Source organism: Sciurus carolinensis, chromosome 15 (genome assembly GCF_902686445.1).
Source record: "Sciurus carolinensis chromosome 15, mSciCar1.2, whole genome shotgun sequence".
Classification (NCBI taxonomy): Eukaryota; Metazoa; Chordata; class Mammalia; order Rodentia; family Sciuridae; genus Sciurus; species Sciurus carolinensis.
Window position 1 is genome coordinate 15,745,725 of NC_062227.1, and position 17,890 is coordinate 15,763,614.

Below are 17,890 nucleotides of genomic sequence, written 5' to 3' on the forward strand. Positions count from 1 at the left end.
GGGTTGGGGGCGGCAGGGGGTGTGCTGCTGATAGTCAGACTTGTAGGGGTTGGCAGATGGAGGGGGGTCCCAGACTAGAGTTGGACAGAGGGTGGAGGTGAGTGTCCCTATAGCTGGAAGACACTCTCTTCTCTTCTGTGATCCCTGCTCCCCAGATTTCCTGCTTCAGAAATAGAAATGGGGGTCATTTAGGCAATTTTGGATAAGTGCTGTCTCTCAAGATAAGAATGGGCTAAGAACCTCTCCTGTCCTGTCTTTGCATTTAATTCCCAAAGGAATTTATCTACAGAGTATTTACAGTCGGTCTCCCATTGACATGTATGTATTTTAGGTCCTGTAAACCATCCTCCTTTAAGTGAATAGCAGAGACCTGTCACCTTCGATGTATTTGGGTTCCTTGCACATCTTTGTCTAACAAAAAATTGGAAAGGTGCTTTCGATGGTTCTACTATAGAAAGTGCTAAGAAACCGAGGTTGCATAAATTTAGCATGCTGATTTCTGGTACAGAAAAATAAATATTTAAGTGAAGACTGGATGAATGAACAAATAAGCAACCACACTTTTCCTTTAGTATTGATAGGAAACACAACGAATGTCTTTTACAGACCATGTGGTAATTGATGTAGGCCCTTAAAAAAAAAGGTTATTAGCCCAGGATCAGTGATAATCCATTTTACTCAGTTGTTATGAGGGGGCAGCAGCCTTAATCCCAATTGGTCACAGAAACTCCTTTTATATCTGCCTGACCAAAACCAAACCAAGTACTTAATGTAAACCAAGTCCTCAGAATTCAAAGATAATGTAATATTTATAAATCATTCTCAATGAGAACAAAAAGAAAGACACTAGCTTTTTCCCCAATATTAATTGAATTTCAGACAAAGAAGAAAGTTGATTTTAGGGAGTAGGGTCAGGTGAGTGCCATTTACATCCCACCTCGTTGAACATTATTTCAGTGACCTTTACGGCAACATCGTGGTTTAAGGATCCTGTCTTAGACATAAAGAGACAGGTCCACCAGGACTCTGCAGTTGACCCAAGTCCCCAGAAGGCAGGGGGCAGAGTTAGTACCCTGGGCAGCATATTTAACCCCAAGACCAGCAGGGCTGGTTTTATTTTTGGCCCAGAGGAAGACAGTACAGGTATTGCCCTACCACAGAGCTCACAGAGAGCTCCAATCATGTCTTCCACGTCACAATGCCTGCAGACCTAGTCATAGATTTTTCCTGAGTCTTCCTTGGCACATCATTTCCCCTCTTCCATGGGTTTGTGATGAAGGAGGAGAGATCAGGGGAGGAGGCAAGGAGGAAAGCCAGGAGTCACCAAGGGAGGTATTTCTTTGTCTTTTTGCCATAAGACAAAGTGGTCACCAGAATCTGGCATTATTCTCTGAGCATGAAAGCTGTGCTCACCCTACTAGATGGTTTGAGTGCAGACGAAGAGCTGCACGAGTTCTTTCTTCTCTCCCAGAGGGTTGACTTGTTCCCAATCCTGATTAGCAGCCTGGACAGCAGATGAGTCTCCAAGCTGCTACTGACGGTTTTTCTAAGTGATGGGGAAGCCTCTGCTGTCGTCTCCATTCCATCAGCGTTTGGGAATTTCTGATAGCCTAAGAGGAATGAATCATGGAATTGGTCATTGTTCCCATTCATTGAAGGTCATTAACAAAAAGTTTTTGTGAGACCAGGATAGTTCATATTGCTTCAGAGCATGGGGATCCACATTGGAAAGGTAGGGTTGATGTTCTAATTGGTCCAGAAAGTGCCTTCTTGACCTCCACCATGCACTGTAGGCCTTTAATGGTAGGCCTTTAATGGGGGCCGTCCAGAGTCCTCTGGTATTCCCCAGTGGTATTCTGCCACAAACTATTTCTCAGCCTTGAAAACACTTCACTCTGTCCAACAGTTAGCTCCTTCCCTCAGGTCTCTGAATTTGATTTCCTGCTGTGTCACAGCAGTTGAAGGGAGGGAACCAAAGGCCCTGAAGTGGCCCTTGCATGGTGACAGGTTGGTAGAAGTGGTGATGTCTAGGTTTGAAGGAATCAATGTGTGCTTCCCACCAATGCTTGTCACTGATGTAGCACCAAAACTTCCAAAATCCCCTCTTGCCCATCATCCCATTGTTTCATCCTTAAGGAAGAGGAAACAGCAAGGGAGAGAGGTGAGTTGCCCTCTTTCAGGTATCTTAGCCAATCAGTAGGAAGCTGGGATCTGATTTGGGGCTGCTTACTATCCCTATACTGGTAGTACCTTGTAGATTGCTTCAAGGATTGAAGGGGTCTGCACATAGATAAAGTGAGAAGCCACAGGGTGGATGTGACCCCTGAACTCTGTTGGCCATGCTGGGCTTTGATGAGGGCTTCTGGTGTCTCTCTGATGGGTGCTGGTGATGAAGCAGGTTCAACTTAACAAAGTCATGTGGAGCCACTGTGTTACCAATGGGTGTTGGTTTCATTTTATTTTCTTTCTTCATTTATAACTTGTATAATGTTCTTCATGTGCATGTTTTTTCCCCCAAAACTAATTCTTTAGTTCTTTGTTTTGTTGACAAAGCAACATTCTGTGGGCCTTTCTTAGGTGTCTTCCACGAAGCCCTGGGCTCACCACTGCTTTGTCTTGGCTCCTTCTTCATGTAACTTGACAGCACTGACAGATCAGTGTGTGTGTGTGTGTGTGTGTGTGTGTGTGTGTGTGTGTGTGTGTGTGTTGGGGGCGAGGTGCAAGGGGAATCATCAAAAACACGAACATTTGGTATTTTCAAATAACCCTTCTCTCGGGCTGTTCTCTCCTGGCAGGATGACAGTGCCGATCTGAAGTGCCAACTTCAGTTTGCCAAGGAGGAAGCCTCCCTGATGCGCAAAAAGATGGCCAGACTTGGGAGGGAGAAGGATGAACTGGAGCAGGAGCTCCAGAAGTACAAGTCCCTGTATGGTGATGTGGACAGCCCCCTTCCCACGGGGGAAGCCGGTGGGCCCCCCAGCACCAGGGAGGCAGAGCTGAAGCTGCGACTGAAGTTGGTGGAAGAGGAAGCCAACATCTTGGGCCGGAAGATTGTGGAACTGGAGGTGGAGAACCGAGGCCTCAAGGCAGAGATGGAAGACATGCGGGTCCAGCATGAGCGGGAAGGAATGGGCCGGGACCACGTGCCAAGCATTCCTACCTCACCCTTTGGCGACTCCCTGGAGTCCTCCACGGAGCTCCGTCGGCACCTACAGTTTGTGGAAGAGGAAGCCGAGCTGCTGAGGAGATCCATATCTGAGATTGAAGACCACAACCGACAGTTGACCCATGAGCTGAGCAAGTTCAAGTTTGAGCCTCGCCAGGAGCCAGGGTGGCTTGGGGACAGCTCATGTAAGGGGGCTGGGGCTCCCTTGCAGGAGGAGCTGAAATCTGCCAGGCTGCAGATCAATGAGCTGAGTGGGAAGGTGCTGAAGCTGCAGTATGAGAACCGGGTGCTGCTGTCCAATGTCCAGCGCTGTGACCTGGCTGCTCACCTGGGGCTGCATGCCCCAAGCCCCCGGGACAGTGATGCTGAGAGTGACACAGGCAAGAAGGAGAGTGATGGGGAAGAGGGCCGCCTGCCCCAGCCCAAGAGAGAAGGCCCCGTCGGCGGAGAGAGTGACTCAGAGGACATGTTTGAGAAGACTTCAGGCTTCGGGAGTGGGAAGCCATCAGAGGCCAGTGAGCCATGTCCAGCAGAGCTCCTGAGGGCCCGAGAGGACACTGAGTGCCTGGCAACCATAAAGCAGGAGGCCCAGCGGCTTGAGCGATCCGTGGAGCGTCTCATCACAGACACTGATGGCTTCATCCATGACTCAGGACTGCAGGGCAGCAGCTTGGCCGTGCATGGTGTCCAGGGTGAGGCCGAGAGGGGTGAAGGGACCCAGAGTGAACCCCACCTGCTGGGGACCATCAATGTGAAGATGAAGGCTTTCAGGAAAGAGCTGCAGGCCTTCCTAGAACAGGTGACCCGGATTGGGGATGGCCTGTCACCCTTACCCCACCTCACAGAGTCTTCCAGCTTCCTCTCCACTGTGACCTCCGTGTCCCGGGACTCCCCCATCGGGAACATGGGGAAGGAGCTAGTCCCAGAATTGCAGGTAAGGGGGCTCCCGGCTTCGCCTCCCTGCTCCGTCTTGCTCTTCCTCCTTCTCGCTGGCATTGCTGCTCTCGGGCTGGCGTTGCTCACGGCTGCTTGGTTATGATTTCAGACCTGCATTGTACTAAAGCCTCCGGCGTCAACCAAATCCTGTCTCTTGGTTGGGTTTCTTTTTTTTTTTTTTTTTCTTTTGTTATTTTTTGTTTTGTTTTTTATTTCCTTGTTTCTTTCTTCGTTTTCCTCTTTTATTTTTAACTGCACCACTGTTTGTGGTTTAGAGGCCCTCTCATGACACAAAGGCTAAGCCCAGTGGAGGCGCTAGGGATCGACGCAGCCCATCCTTGCTCCTTTCTCGGTGTTTCAAACAACCCACCACCTTGCTGAAGAAGCAATGAGGAGTTTAAGACAAAGTACCAACTCCTGTCACAGTCAGGATGAGTAGCAGACTTACTAACAAGCACCTGAATCCCTCCTTGGGTTTACTACCAAAGGGACACAGTGCAGTTCTGAGAGGCCCTAGGCAGCCCAGGCCCACCCACTCCCACTGGAAGATAAGCCAGGATGGGGGAGAGGAGCCCAGTTCTGAGAGAAGGCTGTTTTTGATGGAAAAATCTCGCTGCCGGCTCGCTCCTGCCACCCTCCCGCACCGCCGAGGGCAAGGGCAGAGTGGAGCAGCCTTACGAGGACCGCTTTCCCAGGCATCGCCCTGGGGTGCATGGCCCAGCTGCTGCCCCGGATTGTGGCTTTTGCTGCTCGACCCACACGTAAGGAAGGAAGAGCCTTGTCCTCCGTGTCCTTCATGGGTAGTATGCTTGCGGTCGACTTGTGGTTCACGCATCCCATTGCATGCGCCTCATAACCAGTGTTCTGCATTCTCCCCCCTTTCTTTCTTTGCTTTTCAGATGTTTCAGCCCATCCTTTTTGTTCATCTTCATTTTGGTTCTGTTCTCTTCATTCTCCTCTGCCATTATGTTTAAGCTGATTTTTCTGTTCATGCTTTTCTTTGTCTGATAGTTTTCAGTTGTCTACCATACCCGTTTTTGTTTTCTTTACCCCTCGCCCCTGCCCTGCTACCCCATTGTCCTGTTTTTTGTTAAAATAAAAATTTACCACCCCCTCAAAAAAAAAAAAAAAAACCCAAAAAATGAATCCCTCCCATGCACCTAACAGTCCAAACTGAGAGACCAGCTGGAGTGGCAGCTTGGTCAAGAAAGAGGGGATGACCGAGAAACCCTGCGCCTCCGAGCCACACGGGAGCTGCACCGCCGGGCTGATGGGGATGCTGGGAGCCACCGGGCAGGAGGCCAGAGCTGCTTCAACCTAGAGGTCAGTGAGCTGATGGGCCTCATGGCCAGTCCTCACCTTGCCCTCCTCCTCCAACTTCCCCCTATTGCCATGTGGCTGACTGTGCAAAGTTTCCCATCCGGGGACAGGGCCCTTAGGGAACAAGGCAGGAGGACACGGGACCAGATGGAACTTATATGTAATCAAAACTCATTGTGTATAATGACAACTGGATCTGCCACCCTCCTTGTCAGGTAGAAGTAATGGCTCACTATAGCATTGTCCCCTCATAGACCTACATCCCTGGCCCCATGAGTACCGGGAGGTATGACCAGTCATGTTGGCCTGATTTGTTGAGTGTTCAGTGTCTTCTTGTTCTATAGCAGAGAAACTAAGCGTGGAACCCAGGCTGGCTCTTTCTATTTTTTTTTTTTCTCCCCAGTGCTGGGGATTGAACCCAGGGCCTTGTGCTTGCAAGGCAAGCACTCTACCAACTGAGCTATCTCCCCAGCCCCAGGCTGGCTCTTTCTTAGGGAAGAAACTCTCCTGAGGGTTTTCTCTTTCAGTTTTCATTGCCTATGACTCATGTGACTCTTCCATGGTCCCTGAGGACACTGTTTCAGCCAGTTGGGAATCAGGGATGTCTATTCCCAACCCGTGGTATCCACACCTGTCTCTGTTGCTATGATAAACCCACGTGCACAAACCTGCAGCCACCTGTACAGACACCTGCATCATTGAGCTATCACAGTCATCTGTAGTCCTATAAGAGGGAAGCAATGAGACAAAAATAGCCCAACCAGAACAGAAAGATGTTCCTGAGTAGTGAGCCCTGGCTGTTACCCTGCTGATCACTCAGGTTTGGGGCTGAGCTAGAACATCAGGTTGTCCATTAGTAAAGGACCATAACTCTGGAGATACTGATGAAGATTCTTAATTTCTCAGTCCCCAAGTGGATGCTACCACTTAGCTCAGAGATTTGGGAGCATCTCTTCCCAGGCAGGAGTGAGGGAGAGGTGGGGATAGCTGAGTAACAGAGGTGGGTAAGAACTGAGGCTCACTTGCTAGAAAAGGAAGGCCGTTTGCTAGAAAAGGAAGGCTGTTTGTTTAGGAAACGTGCAGTAGCTCAGTGTGCTGCTGATGAGGTGCGGGGTGCTGCTGGCATCATCATCATCAGAGGTGGGCATGGCACAGGCAGGGCTGCTTTGGATTCTTGCCCAGAAGAATCCAAACAACTCTAACCCTGACTCTGAAAAGGAGTGTATCACATCTTTACCCTTGTGATTGGATATATGAGATCATGAAAATCACCTCTAAATAACTGAAGTAAAATTTAAAAAGTGTTCAGAAACATTCTATATAGTTTCACCATCCCTATATTATCTGGAGAGGCTAGACCTAACCTAAGAAGTTGGCACCCAGGTTCCCATCCCAGAGGGAGGTACACATGCCCCCTGCAGGTGTTACACAAAGCACACAGTGGTGCCAGCCTCCTTGGGAACAGCCAGAAGCTCAGCATGCCCTGCAGCTCTCCCCAGGCTGTCCAGGGATGGCTGGGTGCCTGGAGCCTCCCAGTCAGAGTAAGCAGAACCTGTCATTTTGTTTAACATTTCCTGAACATAGTCTTCAGAACAGTCAGACATACATAAGGCACATCAATTTCACTGTGTTCTTGTTCCAAAATTGCAAGTACAATGTTCCTAGATTTTATACCAAAAGTTAACAGAATAGCCAAATATTTGCAGAAGTCATTTTTCCCTGTGGCTTTCAGGAGTTAGTGCTTTAGAACACTGTGGAACTTTCCCAGGAAATGCCTTTGTTAGCTCATACTGCACACAGGGTCTTCATATGGGAATGCTGGTTGCTTGGGCAATCACAAACTCACAGTTATGCACATTTCAGATGTCTTGAGTGATCCATTTCCAACATGGATACCTCCAGAAAACTCATTTCCCAGCCTTTAATTAGCACTGTACTACTGTATCATGGTATCAGTTTTTTCTGACCACTATAGTCCTTTCCCCTTTTCTATTGGCTGTTTCTCTTCCTGGGCCAGAATCAGAGCTCTGGCTGCACTAGCAGCCTCTGCCCTCTGATGGACTGTTTATAAGAAATGTGGCTTCCTTCTTAGGTGCCCTGCCATTCAAGGCATGTCACACAGCCTTACTTACCTAAGCTCTGTGAGTTGTCAGAGAGCTCATCCCCTCCTGGACTCCTGCCGGGTCCTTACTCTTAAATGCTGGTACAGTGATAAGGTGCCACATGCACACATGCAATGCAGAGTTTCACAAATCAGCAGTGATTTTAGAAAGAAAAAACTCAGTTGAATCAAACTGAATATTGAGGGACAGTACACCTGCATAAGAGGTAGATGAGCAGAGCTGGGTGTTGCCATATGGTGGGCATAGGATCACCAAACAGTATAGCTCAGATAGGAACATCTGGTCTTCAGACTAATTCTCTCATTCTTCAAAGGAGAAAAATGAGATCTTCAGAGTGAAATGTCTTGCCAGTAACTGCCCCAGAGGGTGGGTGACAGAACTGGATCTAGAACAGTCTTCTCAAGACTACTTTAGAGCTCTTTGTGACCGTGGGCACCCATCAGCATTGAGCCTGCTGCCTGCACTGAGCTGTGATTCTAGCCACTCTCACTCAGAAGACAGTGTAGCTACCTTGCCATGGCATGGGTTTTTTTTTTTTAAATCCATCTAGTTTCCTTTGATTTTACATATTTAAATTATAAAAGAAAAACTCAGTAGTGGAAGGTCGGGTTAAAAAAACAAAACAAAACAAAAAACATCATTTCCTAGCAGGGGTAATGAAGTTAATCTGGAATTAAGTGTTTTTTGTTCTTACATCTTTAGTCACAAAGGCATTTTGCTCAGAAGACAGAACTCCAGTATGCAAACACATTCCATTTTTTAAAATTTCTTAATGAAACGTGTTCTGAAACCCCTTTAAAACTATTGTAGTTTTTCCTTTTATTAGAGGAGCTGAGCATGGATCCATCCCTCATCAAGCCTGGGGCATAGAGGCCACCTGTCCCTGATGTGGATGTCACTCTGACAGCCTTGTTAGTTTGGTCATTGAATATTACATTGTGTTAAAGAATTGTACAAGGGGTGATTCCAGGAAGCAGAAAAAGACTTTTAATGAAAACATCCCTAAGTTCATTGCCAGCAATTGCCCTCCTATGAGGCTGTCGTGGAAATGGTGCACAAAACTCCCATCAGTTAGCAGCACAGCCCAACCAGAGAAGCCACCCTGTGTTACACTCACATGGATTCCAGAGTTATTGGAGAAAAGTCAAACATGGGCAGCTTCCACCCCTGCACCCTGCACTTTGGGGATCAAACTCAGGACCTTGCACATGATCATGCTAGGCAGCACTCTTCCATTGAGCTATAATTACAGCCTCAAACATGGACAGTGTCATCCAGAATGAGGCTAAATATGAAATTGGGGGACATATTACTAGTAGTTGTCTTTGCTCCCTGTTACATTGTCCTTTAAATAACCACTAATTTTATCCTCAAACCAATTCTATCCATGTGTGAACCTCCTTCAACCCTCTGCCTAGAGCTCCTGGGAGGTTTGAGAAAGAAGTCTGGTAGAATACCTAGCATCGGTGGTATAAAAGAAACAACTTTCTGAATTTAAGTCAAACATTTTTAAAATAATCTGTTTCTCCACTTCAATTTGTGAAATGGCTTTCTTCTGGTTTCAGCCTTTTGCATTTTCATATTTGAGAACAGGGGAAAGAAGACAAGTTGTTATTTTTAGAAGGTCAGGGTATTTTAGCCAGGTTAAAACTATGATGACTACTAGTAGTATTAGCCACAGCAGCAGTAATAACACCAGGAAGGAGAAGAAAGAAAAGTCTATTCTTACACATCAGCCCTTTTCAGTAGATAACAAATTGGTGTAATACATAGGGGGGCAGCTGTTCAGGTGCCACCCTTCACTAGACCTAGGAAAGAAAAGGTATATCCAAGGCCAGCATTCTTCAAAACAGCCACCATCAGAAAAAACTGAAGTCAGAATTCACACTCACTAACCCACTAATGCAACTGCACAGATGTTAAAAAACCACAGCTAACCTAAAAAACAACAAAACAGACTTCAGAAGCACAAGTACCCCTGTTGTCTGTTCATCGCAGTAGATATTGGTAAGATGCTCACACCATGTACTGGACTCTTCCCTGACTTTGCCCCTATGGTTCCCATTATGTCTGCCAAGAGAGACACATTTGTTAAGAGTAAGCAGTGTTTAGAATATTTCATATGGAATGTGCTAGGCGCCTTAAAAATAGTTCTGAATGAGAAGTGGCCAAGCATGGACACTGGTCAGATTTCACATATAAATGAAACCAAGCCTGTGCCCAGAGGATTGAGTTTCTGGGTCAGAAATCTCAAAGAGCTCTTCTCCCTAGCTCTCCCTTTTATCCTTTAATCAACCAAACACACGGAACATCTGCGATCCCTTATGTCTCAGCTGTGAAATACCAGCCGCAGTGAAACTACGTGGGGTTTATTCCAAGTATTTCTACACGTGCGTTAACCTCATGTACCACTTCTGAAAGAGGTGGTACCAAAACTGGCCAGGACAAAATGGAAAGCACCAGAAACATAGTTGTGGCAATGGAGATCTTGTAGACTTCTAATATATAGGTAGTGTCATTGGTGGTTATTATCACAACCATAATGAAAAGCATTCCCCTTTTTGTTTATTGAGATGGTGACATTATCTTAAATGTGGAAAGAATTTATAAGTCACCTTTTCTGGGCATGTTCAGAAAATTAACAGTGTGAATCATTCTGGGATTCAACCCCTGTGGGCAGAAGCATGGGCAGTGGGTCTCAGAGTGCTGATCCAGGGGGAAGGGTGATCATGATGTCAAGATTAATGTCTAGACAGTCTTGGAAACAAGTGGGAATGGCACTAGTGCATGGGAACTACCTAATAGATCAAGGTGAATTCATTGGTTAAAAAACTAGAATCTTAGGTAAGTGAGCAAAGGATGAATTTTAGAGTCAAACCTTTGGGGATTTGGGGGTAAAGGGAAGTTTTGGTTTTTTTCCTAGAGGAAATGTATGTGTCATGTGAAAATGTTCCCCAGTTGTATGTGATTATATGCATTTGTGTGGCAGTGAAGTCATTCTAGACCAGAACTCCTGCCTTAGTGTGTTTGTATTTTGTTCTTTGTAACACTGGAGTGACATTGGCATCCCAGCCAGGAGCAGCTACCCAAAGGAGTTTTAATATTTCATTAGTAAAAATGGACAATACAGGATAATGAAACTTCTGATAGATCTGGAGGAACTGTAAGTTTCTGATGTTGACCGGGCAATATGTCTGCATGGAGGACCTCAAGGGTATTCTTCTGTGAACCTTCAGAGGTGTGATTTAAACAGAAGAGCATGTTTTTAATCAAATGATGTTGAAGTATGAGGCTCTCTCTCTGTTCAAAATAAAAATAATTAAAATATTTATTAAAATTGAAGCCAACCTAATAGTTTAGGATAATACAGGTTGAGCATCCCTAATCTGAAATATGAAATGCTCCCAAATCCAAAACTTTCTGAGCACCCACATGATTCTGTAAGTGAAAAATTCAATACCATGAAGTCTGCTTTCATGTACAAATTTATTAGAAACATTGAACAAACTTACTTCCAATCTGTTTATAAGGTATGTACAAAACAAATGAATTTCATGCCTAGATTTGGATCCCATCCCCATGGTGTTTTATTATGTATCTGCAAATATTCCAAAATAAAAAAAAATTCAAATCATTTCTGGTTCCAGGCATTTTGGATGAGGGATATTCAACCTGTATATAGAAACTGATTTAATAGATCTTTGCATTCCTTAAACAATAAACTTGATTTGGACTTCTGTTCTAATGTCAAATAATATAAAACTTTTGGCTGGCACCTAAGGTGTTAAAATATAGAGAGTCTCTGCATCTTAAATCTGTGGAATAATGTGTAACTAAAAAGTAAAGCCAGCAGCTGAGCAACCCAGGCTGCCTGAAAACATTCCTGCAAGAAAACACCTTGGTGGTAGAAGGCCCCTCAGGGCAGGGTTTGGGTATCTTCATTTATTATTGTAACCCCAGTGCTTTGAACAGTGCCTGGTGCTACAAGTACACAAACAGTATTTGCTGAATAAAATGCTGCATAAAATTTAAAACTCCTTTTATTTACAATGTTGAATTCCAAGGATAGGGAATCTTCAAGGGTTGGAATTTATTTCAGAATTGAAAACAAGAGCAATATCTGCATTAGTGGGTGGGTTGGAAACAAGGGATGGGGCCATAGGCCCAACACCAGCAGGGAAAAAAGTTGTTAACAAGAGAAACATTTGCCTGCTGGTTGTTGGGCAAGAGGGAGGTAGCAGGACACTTGTCCACACAGCATGGGCTCTGATTGGGAGTGGGAGCTACAGCTGGCCCTCGCAAGGGACCAGCTTTGAACTGATGTTACCACTTTGGTCCAGGAATCCCAAGGAGAGGGACTTAAGTCTTACTGCTGCTTTCAGCAAGTACAAAACCAATCTGGAGGCACATTCTTAACTGAGTGGCATGTGAGACCCATAGATAACTGCTCATTGGAGATCAACTCACAGGGCAGAACTTCAAACACACAAAAACACAGGAGCAAGAGCCAACAAGAATTCTAAGACCTTCAGATTGTAAGACTGTCAGATAGATGCCATACACAAAGTGTGTTCACAAATAATAAATACGCAGGTAAATAGGAGAAAGGGCAAATTGCTATCACATAAGATCACACATTTAAAAATAAGAAAATAGAACTTTTAGGAATGAAAAAGTAGTTGAGGTAAATTCAGTGGAAGAAATTCAACATGTAGAGAAATACCTCTTTTCAAAGAAAACCCACATAGAAAAGACTGCAATGATAATCTCTGACCATTAGCAAATCAAGAAACATTTAACATTCTCAGAAATTCTTGGATTTCTTTTGAAGTTGGATGAGTTTAAATCACATACTTTCAAATTTTTATCCCAAATTTGATGAAAGCCCAGTGGGTTTGATTTTCTTTTCCTCCATTCCACCCCCGTTATCTCTTGTGCTAAGGGAAGGGCTCTGCTCTTTTATTTTCTGCATTTCCTGTTTTTGGGTTATGATCTTTATTCATGACAGCACAAGTAACAGATTAGGAGGAGTAGTGCCCTCACTGAGGAGTAACAGATTAATTAAAGGTCAACAAAACAAGCCAGTAAAATGGCATGTGTTTTTATGGCAACAGTCCACTCTCATTCCCAGTTTTGTACATCATCTGCCTCCAAGTAGCACAAAGCAGTGGATAAAATGTCTTGATTACATTTTAATGATGCCTGAGATTTTTAGTATTACAGTGTTTCTGTCTCTGAAAACCACATTTCATTTCAAAGGTAATGACTCTGACCACTCTCTCATGGCTATCTGGACTTTAAAGATAGACTTTAGCAATAAAAATAACAACACAGATTTATTGGCCTGTGTGTAACCTTAAGTGTAATAAGGATCTTTGTGTGATTCCTCTTGGGCAGCATATTCCACCAATAGGTTTGGGAACATGTGTCTGCTCCTAGAAGGAACTCCATCCCAATTACCCTGAGCATCCACAGTCACACTCTTAAGATCAAAGAAAGGCGCCCTTGGTGGGGTAGGAAAATCTTCAGTAAGCAAGCATGTGAACAAATGATTTGTGGAACTTAGACCACATCTGACCTGGGAATTGAATCTGAGAGGCTGTGTGATAGTTGTCATTGACTTGCCTTACCACTCCTAACAGGTTTTAAAATCATCTGGTTACTGCCATGGTAGCCAGGACCCCTCTTATGTATGCTGATTTCTTTCTCTTGGGTTGGCTTGTGGTTACTGTGGTGGCTGAAGTTCAGCTGCTAGGTTCCTACATATGCATCTCACCTCCTAAGTAAGCGATGCAGGGCAGATGGAGTCATCACCAGGTGACACAGGTTGACATGGAGCCCCACATACCAGCTCCCCCAAACCCTAAAGTCCCAGGAAAGTTGCCGCAGAGTCACTCCACTGCTGCAACCCTGTGTGCCATGTCTCTCCTTGTTTGTCTCCGGCTTGTGCAGATGTCTGTCCTGCGTTATGACCTGAGGCAGAGTTCTTGTTTCCACTAAACCCCTTCCTTTATCCCACCAATCAGCTCAGGGGACCCCCTGTTTTACCTGAGCAGAGTGTATCGATAGAAGAGCTACAGGGTCAGCTCGCGCAGGCGGCCAGACTGCATCAAGAGGACACAGAGACATTTACAAACAAGATCCGTAAGGTAAATATTAACGCGGATTTCAGCATGACCGCTTCTTGGTCTGCAGAGCCCCTTAGGAGATATACCATGATGCATGTTAAAAGAATGCTACCTGCCCTGCACAGGCCCCAAGACTCACAGGCATATACAAAGGTCACCCAGTTGAGCTATCCCTTTCAGATATGCCAAAAAGACAACTGACCACCTTTCCGTTCTGCAAGACACATTTTAATTCTTTTGTTTCCCCTGTCTAAGCATTGTGAGGATTCCTGAATCCACAGATAGTACCAAATTCCAAATATACTATTTTTTCCTATTCAGTACTTACATACCTATCATGAAGTTTAACTTAAAAGTTATGCATAGTACAAGATTAACAACAATATCTGATAAAATAGAATCATTATAACACTATACTGTAATAAATGTTACTTAAAATTTAAGAATTGGCTCTTTCTGGAGTTTTCTAGGTGATATTTTTGGAGTGTGATTGACTGTGGGTAACTCAAACTTCAGAAAACAAAACCACGGATAAGGGGCAATGTTTGTTTTTACATGGAAGTCTTGGGAAAGTCTTCCTCATATCTGACCTAAACTTTCCTGTAGTGGTACCAGCCAGCAAACTGACATAAATCAAGGGCCTTAAGTGCAACCAGACAGGGAAGTGTGCGTATCACTTCGGTCAGTGTTAAGTGAATCTTCTGATAGAAATATCAACTCATCCTAAACTGTTGTCTTCAAAAAAACTGCCACTAATTGAGCTGTGGCCTGATTAACTTCTAGTTATTTTAGAATAACCTATTACAGGATAATTATTCTTTATCTGCTAAATCCTTTCCCAGAGCTCCTAGTAGAAGGGATTTACAGGTACAGGCACTCTGGCTCCTGGCCTCCTGAGGACAGTTCAGTCGGGCTACCCTGCGTCTAATTAAGTTATAAACAGATATGTAAGTTCAGAATTGCTGGAGTGCTGCTCTCCCCTTGCATTTGCTATTGAAAGATAGCTGTCATTTAAAATGAAACAAGGCAGTTGATGTTGAATAGCAGACCTTGATATTCTAAAATGCATATACTATGCAAAGCAATGTTCCTGGTATATCCAGGCATTTATTTTGGCAAGGAATATGTGCTATATGTGTCTGCCTCCGTGGTAACTCAGGCCAAGAGGATCTAAATGAGTCACAAACTGATTAAAAGATCACCTGCTACACCTTGCAGCTTAGGGAGGTCAGAGTTGAACATCAGGGAATATTCTCTACTATCCTCTTCCCACAAGAGGCACACCCCTTTTCAAAGGTTTTGCTTATAGATCAAGTTTCACTATCTCAATACCAAAGGAAAATAATTCCATGTTTTGCAAACAACAACTTCCTAACTAATTAAAAAGATTTTTTTTAAAGCATTGCACCAAAGATAATTTGAAAAGTGAGTTTATCGCTGGAGATGCTGACTGCACAATGGCAGAGTCCCAGGTGTGTCTAGTACTTGGATTAATGAGAAAAAGGAGTATTTTGAAGCACAGACTTAAGAAATGAGGAGATATTGTCCTGCAAGTTTGTTCAAAAGTGAAGGGAAGTTGTACCCTAACATCAACCTAGGGCAGAAGATCAGATCTGAGATTTGGGAAGCACTGAGATTTTGGAGGCATGGAAAGAAAGAAGCAGAAAGGCTGTAGGGGAGGGTCAGAGTGGGTCAGGACAGTGCTGCAGATGGAGCACCTGTCATTTGAGACCTTTCCATAGCATCTCAGGGAAAGAGCTATTGGCTTCCTTTGGTCTCCTAGGAGGCCAAAGTTTTCCCTCAGTGAGGCAGGTGACTGAGACAACAGCAAGTGAGGGATTTTCAGCGTGCCAGACTTCCTCTGCTATATTTGAGCTTCTGTCCATAGGGTGATAGCCAGCAATGGAACTCTCAGGACTGCTGAGTGCTGGATAAAATTGCCACTGCTTTCTGTTATTTCAGACTGAAGTACAGTATATAGCCACTGTCACAATGGTGACCACAGAGTCATTGCACCTTCCCAAAGCCACCTCTGTCTCTCTCTGGCCTTTACTTAGCACACTGGCCTTATTGGTGTCACCCTTAGGCAGCCATAGTCCTAGTCTCAGGTTCCTCAGAAATACTGTAGTACTTCAGGATAAAAAAAAAAAAAATCACTGCCTTGCTTTGTGGCACAAGAGGGAATGTTAAATTAGGAGAGGACAGCTGATAGTGACCAAGCTGCCATTCTAATCTTTGTCTGGGAGGTGGGGTGGGTCTGTGGAATAGAAACCTTTGAGCTCATATATCACTTTAGCTAATATAAACATTATTCTCGTGACCTTATCTACAAAATACAATTTTATTACACCCTCTTGCTTAGTCAGTATTGACACATAATAATTTGTCTCTTGGAAGAGTGCCACACATGGTGGCAGGCACCTGTAGTCCCAGCTTCTCGGGAGGCTGAGGCAGGAGGATTGCTTGAACCCAGGAGTTTAAGACCAGCCTGGGCAGTGTAGTGAGACCCTCCTCAAACTGAAGAAAGACAACAAAACAGGAACTTATGACTGAGGTGGAAGATAACCTCTTTTTCAGCAAAGCTTTTATTTCCCTAAGAGATACACATATCTAATAGGAAGGTTCAGCCTTTAGTGTGGAAATAGGTTATCACACTTGCTTTCCTGTTTGCTGACCATTACATGCTGCCAAAAAAATTATTTCTGACTTTAACTCCTGTGCTTTCTGGCTCTTGGTAGGCCTTCCCTTGACTAGGTATCCTCTTTCTGTGAGGGGTTGTGGGGAGCTGGGGGTCTCAGAAAATAAATGAAGACTTTCCATTTCCCTCCTTTGTAATTGCAACACACCCTCATGTGCCAAGCTCAGGCACAGTGGGATCAACTTAAAAATGCCATTTGAATCAGATGTAAGCCATTCATCCAAGAAACAGTTTTTCTGAAGGGGTTTAGAGACATCTAGGAACACCATGAGACACTGGCAGGGAAAAATAGTTTTAATAACTTTCTTTGAAATAGCACCTGCTTCTGAATCTTAAAGCTCATGCAGTTTTATACGTTGTAAGCATCTCATGTTGTTAATCACCCTAAACTCATGGGGGCTCTTGTGTTTCTCATCTCCTTCACAAGATGGTCTAGATTGAATGGCAGTTTGTAGAGACTGTTGGTTGGGTTTTTTGGGTGGCAAATTGGAATGAGCTGTGTGTCACACTTTCCCTTCAATTCCATTCAAGATGGAGGAGGAGCACCTCTATGCCTTGAGGTGGAAAGAGCTGGAGATGCACAGCCTAGCTTTGCAGAACACCCTCCACGAGCGAACCTGGAGTGATGAGAAGAACCTCCTGCAGCAGGAGCTCCGGTCCTTGAAGCAGAACATTTTCCTCTTCTATGTCAAACTCAGGTGGTTGCTGAAACACTGGCGGCAAGGGGAGCAGATGGAGGAGGGAGGAGAGGATTTTACTGAGGTAAGGCCAAATGTAGAGTTCATTTTATTTGCATCTGTTTTTGTCCTTGACCCTAGACACTGCTGCCCCAACCCTACACATAAAGCCATGTCCTGTTATTTTTAATTATTTTGTCAATTTCAGTCCAAGCCATGGAAATGCAATGGCTTATCCAGTTACATATGAAACCAAGAATTCCATGCTGTACTTGGAACTGGTCTATAACTCCTTTTTGGAATGAAGTTTTGAAGTCATCTCCTTTGTTCTTAGATTTATTAATTCGTTGAAGATATCACCCTGAGGTCCTTTACCATCTCATTCATCCTTGGTGGTTCATATAAGCTAGTTCTAGAATATCTGCTCCCTTTCTTATTGCAGTTTGTGTTCCCAGATGCTAGAGCCTGTGACAGCCATACTGTTTTGGGCACTTTGTCATCTCTGAAATTCATATATATTTTTCCCTTTATGTCTCAATTCCTGAATTCAAAACAGCAGAGAGTTATTTGCTTTCTGATTGATTTTTTTTATTGCCAAAGTCAGAGTGACCTCTAGCTCCATAAGATCTGTCTTGGCTACTTCCTGGTGAGCATCGGTCTGGAACCACTGACCTGTGTATTCTGTCCATCCACATCCAGGCTACTTGCCTGCTTCAAGACATTGTAAATAGTTGGCGTCCTTTAAACCTACAAAGTGCTTCCCGCTCTAGCGAACAGTGTATGTAATTTTAAGTTATCGTGTGAATGGTGATTCTCTTAGGGTGAAAAAGTCTTTAAAAATT

General features: G+C 44.4%; 1 protein-coding gene across 10 annotated transcripts in view; it reads left to right on the top strand.

Annotated features, from left to right (window-relative positions):
• The window catches only part of Mtcl1 (microtubule crosslinking factor 1), a 131,659-nt gene that overhangs the window by 73,718 nt on the left and 40,051 nt on the right, over positions 1–17,890 (top strand). For 6 of the 10 annotated variants that reach the window (XM_047526500.1, XM_047526506.1, XM_047526501.1 and 3 more), the window contains 4 exons: positions 2,796–4,100; positions 5,270–5,425; positions 13,572–13,694; positions 16,903–17,133. In XM_047526500.1, the coding sequence (XP_047382456.1) occupies positions 2,796–4,100; positions 5,270–5,425; positions 13,572–13,694; positions 16,903–17,133 (1,815 nt within the window). The remainder of the gene's footprint in view (positions 1–2,795; positions 4,101–5,269; positions 5,426–13,571; positions 13,695–16,902; positions 17,134–17,890) is intronic. The other 4 variants (XM_047526503.1, XM_047526507.1, XM_047526509.1 and 1 more) reach the window with 2 other exon arrangements.